Below are 7,500 nucleotides of genomic sequence, written 5' to 3'. Positions count from 1 at the left end.
ACGCGACGTGATTTATTCACCGCAATACTTGCTTCGATGACACTGGCCTAGCGTTTAATAATGTCTCTGTTGTTGTTGGCTTAATTGTGATATGCTATGCGTCGCTTCACTCTTTGTTAAGTTACTTAGATGGGATTAAATAGCTAATACACATGACCCTGCCAAGATCACAGGTGATTGAACACTGATTTATTAGCAATCCATACAAACATCTTCTGTTTCAAACGTCTTTTCACTTAAATGTAAAAAACAGCAGGGGATTACAGTCTCTTTATATTTCTATTGTGTTTTGCTATTCTGTGAGGTCATATCACTTTCGAGAAAATTAATCTAGTAAGTCTGATTCACTTGATTTTCAACCTGTGGACTGTTGGACAACAGCAAGTAATTAAAAGTAAGCGCTCAGCACCTTTGAAGAGAGCTATTAGCTAAACTCGCTACACCAAGCACAACTTGAAATCAAAGATGTTACGCAGTCAGGGCTCGTTCAACGATTTGGAAGCGATGTTAAAGACTTTCCAAGACGTTGGTGACATAAATACGGGCAAAGCAATTCAGGGACAGAGGAGGGAAAGCTTGCCGAGTGACAAAGCAGTTCAACCCGAAAACGCAAAATTCCAAGACGTCCCCATCGTTAAAATTCAGCGCTGTGACCAGATGGGATTTCAAGACTTGCTCATGGAAATCTTGTTGCACCAGCAACTACATACAGCTAAAGAGTACACAGTCAGTGGCTTGAGTTTTATTGTATACGTTTTGGATGACACAGATCTTTGAATTAGAGCTTCGCAGGGAAACGGATGTCTTGGATAGGAGATGAAAAACACCTTGAGATCAACCTTGTGATAAGTCGACAGTCATGAAGACATATTTGTCTCAAGGGGGGGCAAATTTTTGGGAATACTTAATCACCGCGGCACATTCGACAAATCTCTCGACTTTGTTCGGTCGGGAAGAGCGTTTACAATTTAATAAATTTAACCGCCGAATAAAAATTGATGCCATTCCTTTTACCCTGGAATCGAAAATAATATCCTTTGTGACTGTAGAAAGAAACATGACTCTTCGAATCTGTAATTTCACAAATCCGCTTATTTGTATAAGACCTTGCAACTGTTGATTTGCCTTAGAGTAGTGGCAAAATCACCCTTAGCGGTTGACCTTTTATTTGTCCAAGCATTATAGATGTCGTCCTCAGTAGGTGAGTTTTCCCAGAAGTATCGTCTGTTTTAAGTTTGACTGAAGGTAGCTATCGCCACAATTACTGCCGCCATGTTTGTCCAAGTCTGCTAGGAAGGAGCCATTTGCATGATGGTCATTCTACCACCAAGACCAAATCAAGACCAACATTCTTTGTCGGATGTAAATGAGGGAAAATGGTATTTCTGACAATGTTGGTTCTTGGAATACGCAGAAATAGTTATTTTGCCGGCATGCACGATAGGTCGAGGGTTAAACCTGCGTGAGTGGAAATAATAATATTGGCATGCTTCAAAGGTACATACGCCTTATTCCAAAATGGCCTCCATTGCAGTAATCGTCTGTTTGCTTGCAAATTAGCCGTTTTTGCCTCGTTCTTAAACTTAAAATTCGAAAGAATATTTAACTTTGAACGAGGAAACGAGGGCTAATTTGCAAGCAAACAAAAGTATCCTAAAATGGTGGTCATTTTGGAATAAGGGGCATCGGCCAGCACTTGCTCAAGTGCCCAGGTTCAAAATGGTTTGGATTTTGAAGATTTTCTCTCATAGTTAAAAGTACGGCAGTTAGTTCGAATTCAGTGGTTTCACCATAATTCATGTAGATGGACTGATTATGAAACTCTGTAACAGAGAACAGTGACGTCGAACTTCACAATAGGTAGGTAGGTAGCAACATCTCTAGAGGCACAGATAACAATGATGTAATGTACAATTGCTGGTGGAAGAACAAAAGGAGCCAATGAGATAGCTTTTGTTTTCGTCCACCAACATGGGGACGATGACGTAATGTGAAAGCCACCTGAGTTGTGCATAAATTAATCGAAACTTTTGATTGGCTGTCTTGTACAAACAGGGTGTGGTTTGTGCATGTTCAGGGCCAAAAAGCGAACCAAAGCGTAAAGCAAAGAACGTTGTCGAGTTTCAAGACTTGGTGAAACCATAGTTATTATTATTAACTATGGTTTCACCAAGTGGTTTTGGCTTGTAAGTACAATACAATACAATACATACTTAATTGACCGCTTCCCATAGGGGCTTTTCAGAGCCAATGAAACACAATCAACGAAACAACAGAACACAACAGCTACAACTGTTAAGAATCCCAACTGGCCGGAGGCAAACCAGTTGGCTATTTACAAGTGCAGCTAGGAAGTCGAACCAGGGACAACCAGGAACAAATTCAACGAGTGGTCAGAGCGGGTCTTGAACCCGGGATCTCCGGATCTCAAGGCAAGCGCCCTAACCACTGGGCCACACTGCCTCCAAGTCACGCCATCGTGCAATTGTCCTGTGGGATTCCATTTTCCACTAACGTCGCGGCTGGCAGAAGACTACCTTGCATCTCATTTGTACCTCACTAAAAAAAAGAGCTCATTTTACTATGCCTCGTTTCTTTAAAAACTGAACCCACACCTCGCTCTTTTAAAACTTCGCGCCATTTTCTCAGCCAATCAGGCCTCAATTTTTCAAAGGCCGGCTGGATAAGTCAATATCCGTCAGTTTCATCAATCTCTGCAAAGATTTCAGTATTTGCCCTTGTAACTGTGAATATGCACACTTAAAGCACATCTGGTGAAAAGGTTGTGTAAGAAAATCTTGGCTAACGTTTAAACGTGAAGTATATGGATAGTCAGTTATCCACGGGATAAAGTTCTCTGGCCTTTGGACAACTGGAGCCAGAGGCACAAGAGAAACCAACGGGCCATCTCCAAAAATACCATAATACTCTGTTTTCAAGGGCAAACATTACGGCATTTTTGAAGGCGGCCATTTTGGAATTGCTCAGGGAACTGGGGCGTGTTTCAAATTTCAACCAATCGATAAATTGAGGTTGGCCAGCTGTCCAAGTTTCCCGACTACCTGGGAGCCTGGAACAGGCTACAGGATGCAAGACACCGCATGCGCACACTGCTTGCAAGTGATTCATTCGAAAAAAAAACGTGAACTTTCATTTTTTTTTTTCCCTCACTCATGCGAGTGTTAATAAAAAGTGCAGGGAACACCTGCCAAAGTGAAATGAGGACAAAATTAGAAAAGAAAAGTCCATTACTTCTACAGTTTCCGGGAGGATCAGTGGCGAGCGAAACGCACAGTACACAATAATCATCAACAGAAACAATGATTCTGAGCCGGAATGCACGAATGTTAACTCCAACTTGTGTTCCACGTGAGAGCGGAAGAAAGCTTTTTTTTGCCCCACGGGGAGATGGGTGCGTCACGGTGTTTCGTCGTCTTTGGCATCTTCACCAAGAATGCGACACTTCATCCGAATTTGCTTTGGAAAGAGCATTTAACTTAAGCTCTCAAACTACTGTTCAGCGGGTAGGTAGAGATTTTTGCGACCTTTCAAATATATTCAGCCATGCAAGTTGCTTTGGCCTGAAAATTTGAGTCAAATATAAAGAGCAGCCAGTTGTAAAGTCGACCGCCTTGTCATTGAATTCTTACGCAGGCATCAATTACGAAGAAATATAAAATCCGCACAAGTCCATCTAAACTCGCTGGTTCTTCTCGTTTTCAGTCATCTGCGAACTTGAGTTCCAAAAACTTTGCCGCTTCCACGCAACCTAAAAGAAAAGGAGAGCAAGTGTGAACTTGGTCCTGTAAATCAACTCGGTTTATAGTTGTTTCGCCCACAAAGGGCTTCGCTCACAATCAAGTCGTTTCGCCCACAAGTCGTTTCGTCAACAAGGCGATTCGGCATTACTTAAGTTCGTTCGCACACACATCTTAAGAAATAAACAGGTGTCTTTTAAATAAACATGATAGTTTTGAAATCCATAACCAACTGATTTGTTTGGTTATGGTCGCACTTAAAAATAGTATAATAAAAGATCAGTAATTTACCCTTTAGTTTTGGTTGTGGTAAGAGCTTTCTGTTGATATTGTTGACTGTGGTAAGACGGTGGCATTCCAGTAACGGCACCATTATCCATCTCCGACTGTGAAGATGCCTTTATGGCTTTTTTCAAATTTTCAACCTTCAAAAGATATGGTTAGTACTTTAACTGGACGATAGCCTTCTCGCCTGCGTAGCTAGCGGTTCTGTTTTGACCTGGAGCGAAACCGCGAAAAGGCTGGAACAGGGGCTTCGTTTTCCCGCCCTAGCCTTCTCGCGCCGCAACGGATCGGCAACTTCCGTTTATCTTAATACCACCCCTGACTTCTGATTGTTTTCACAAATTTGTCGAACCGGCTCATTTCGTATGTAATGGACAACCCTTTGCCCTTGTCACTAAAGCCCCTTGCAAATGGACGTGCAGTGTATTATGGGAAGGATACGACCCATAAGACTTTGTAAACTTACAAAATTTGGCTGCCATCTTGTTTTCAACAGGTTAATGCCTTGCTATCTCCATGGGGAACTATATGTACCGCGCGTGCGTGGCACCGAGAATGTTGGAAGAGCTGCGCAAACAAATCCAACATCGTTGCGTTACGCTTCGGCGATCACGGAACAAAAGAAATGTTGGGAGTTGTTGGCTCAAAAGTTTGACCAGTTCTAGGCGCTGGAAAAAACCTCGTCCGGTCGTGCGGGACAAGCAGATTTCATGCTTGGGCAAGCACTTCCCCAACGCGTGACCATCCAGTCAATCAATAAGAGATTCAAAAGATCCGTCGAGACAAAAATATACAATATTTTTTTCACAAATGAACTCAGGTAATTCAAGGAAGCTCTCGAGAGAAAAGTCCACGAAGTTTCCACGTCCAACTGGCGATTTAGAATTCGAAATTTTCTCTCTCCCTGTAACCCTTTTATTCGCCTGTGACTTCCCAAGTTCCCAAAAGGATTTACTTCGGGAAAACTAACATACTCGCTGCAACGTCATATGAAAACTAAGGATTGTTAACATCTTTTCACCGAAGTGGAGGCAAACCCGTGCTAATTGTTTGGAGCCAGTTCGGAGTATCAAGAAACGAATGTTCGCGGCATAAAAACAAGCATACAATAGACCAAAAATGGAAAAAGTGTAGTCATCGCACGAGCATAGACCTTCTTGCAGATACGGCGGCCATTTTGATTTCTATTGTTTCAAATAGCAATTAGGGGATGCCCAGGGGGCAAATACCTGAGCATCCCATAATGTCTTTTGAAACAACAGAAATCAAAATGGCCGCCGTATCTGCAAAAAGGTCTCTGAATTGCATGGTCACGCGCGAAGGTTTCGCGCTACGTTACTTTAAATAGCGTATGATAACGAACTTCGCTTTCATATCACCGATGAAGGTTTAAGAATTAGCCGAAACGTCAGTTGAAAAATATTAGAGGCAGAGTCAGAGGCAAAGCTTTTTCCATAGAGCTTATACAATAGACCAATTTCGATATATTAAAATTCAGTCCTAAACAAAAGGCATCATCTCGAGGCGCTGGGGAATCTTTTTATTTATTTTAATACATCGAAATTGGTCTATTATCTTTTTTTGTTATGGTAAGTCGCTGCAAGAATTTGTATTAGGAATCTTTTGTTAATTTTTTCTTTAATCTCGACGCGCGCACGTTTTTTGAAACTCTGAACTCGCTTATAGTTAACAATTCACCGAAGTGGAGGTGAATAATACTTGTATAATCACAGCGGTTACCTCTGCCTCCACTTGAGTTTTCTGTTTGAGCTTCTTTTCTTTGTGTGTATTTGCTCTTTGTATTTGTTTCTCTATGCTATGAAGAACTGATTCACATCCGTCACACCTAGAAAGAAAAAGGGGGACATCAAAAGGTTTAATGTGCCTCTAAAATGTTTGATTTGGGTAACTTCTATCTGAAACTGGGATCCACGCGTCCCAGGGCCATTGGTAATAGAAAGCGCATTGAATGTTTTTCACTACATTTGACGGTAAAAAGAATGTTGCAGGGAAGATACCCATCCACACCATAACTGTTGACAATTGTCAATAGAGCGTTTTCACTCACGTGACCAGAAGCCATATTGGCTTTCTGAAACAAAAGAAAGTATAATTTGCATATAAAAATAGCGATCAATTCCTGTAGGATTAGTTTGGTACACCATCATGGCCGCCATTTCTTTGTTTTGGAACAATAACATGGCCGCCGTGACATCATGTGAAAACGCTCTACTGATCCGCTTGTCCTTGTAGGCTGATAAAGTGTCTTAAATTTACAAAGGACACATCATATGATCTCCAAGTTACAAAATGATCTGGCAGCTCCCAGTTGGTTTGATAACTTACGTGGCAAAGCACTTCACTGGTACCCAGAAGTTTTCAGGTTTTCCTTTTGTTACTGGTAGTAGAGCATTTACAACTACGATAACATTCAATTTCAGCACACTTTGTTGTCTTGGCCGGATACTCCGGCTGCCACGCTGTTGGTTAACCAACAGCTAACTGTTTGTTAGCTCATTGCCCTTACTTTCAACCTCTTAGATTCATCGGGGGTGGAAGCAGACTAATTGAATCTCAGTTATTCATTTGAGCGAGTTTCAATCGAGTGTCGTAAAACCAAAACCAAAGTACTTACTTCGGCCAATCAAAAAGGACGGAGACAATCCGGTAAACCAATGAAAACTCGAAGCAATTACACGTAACCGACACAAAGCGCGGGAAAATGTGCACGCGCGAGTCACGATTGGTTTTGGTTTCATTTCTGATTGGATGAAAAAGTGGGGCGAGAACTTTGAACCAATCACTGAGTGAAGTAATCATAAACCAAAGCAATTCGCTAATTCCCTTCGACACTCAATTGAAAATCGTTCGATTTCTGCCTTTTTTATTCCCCATTCATTACTGAAATTTTGTTCGATATTCATTTTTCCGTATTCACTATTCTTTCCCTTGGGGTGCAGGGATGGAGCAGCGGTGAGAACACTCGTTTCCCGCCAGTGTGGCTCGGGTTCGATTCACAGACTCGGCGTCATATGTGGGTTGAGTTTGTTGGTTCTCCGCTCTGTGCCGAGAGGTTTTTCTCCGCGTACTCAGGCTTTCCCCTCTCCTTAAAAACCAACATTTGACTTGATTTGCGTTAATTGTTAATTTCAGTTTTCAGTGTCCCCAATTCGTGCTCCAGCGCAAGAAGGACTAGACAGTTATATAAAGTTCTTGTTCGTTCCTTTCATTCATTATTCGTTATTCCCCCACCCCCTGACTTTCAGACACAGCTGTCTAGTGCCAAAACGTCTGACAAACACGCATGATGCAAAATGAACAAAATCAATCTAATCTTGCTCTGACGACACTTACCAGTCTTGTAAAACTTCAGTGACTCTGTTTATTGTTTCAGGTGTGATGTCTCTACCGATAGCAAAATCTACCTCTAGCTAGAGATAAAATAAAAAAACTAACT

General features: G+C 41.7%; 1 protein-coding gene across 3 annotated transcripts in view; it reads right to left on the bottom strand.

The window, feature by feature from the left end:
- Positions 1–3,143: 3,143 nt before the first annotated feature.
- The window catches only part of LOC138051735 (COP9 signalosome complex subunit 7b-like), a 12,444-nt gene continuing 8,087 nt past the window's right edge, over positions 3,144–7,500 (bottom strand). For all 3 annotated transcript variants that reach the window (XM_068897991.1, XM_068897993.1, XM_068897992.1), the window contains exons 8-11: positions 7,398–7,474; positions 5,784–5,889; positions 4,050–4,183; positions 3,144–3,769 (exon numbers count right to left, since the gene is read on the bottom strand). In XM_068897991.1, coding sequence (XP_068754092.1) covers positions 3,724–3,769; positions 4,050–4,183; positions 5,784–5,889; positions 7,398–7,474 — 363 coding nt within the window. In that variant the 3' untranslated portion in view covers positions 3,144–3,723. The remainder of the gene's footprint in view (positions 3,770–4,049; positions 4,184–5,783; positions 5,890–7,397; positions 7,475–7,500) is intronic.

This window comes from Montipora capricornis, chromosome 6 (genome assembly GCF_036669925.1).
Source record: "Montipora capricornis isolate CH-2021 chromosome 6, ASM3666992v2, whole genome shotgun sequence".
In the NCBI taxonomy this organism is placed as follows: Eukaryota; Metazoa; Cnidaria; class Anthozoa; order Scleractinia; family Acroporidae; genus Montipora; species Montipora capricornis.
Note: the sequence above shows the minus strand (reverse complement) of the source record. Positions and strands in the feature narration are given on the sequence as shown.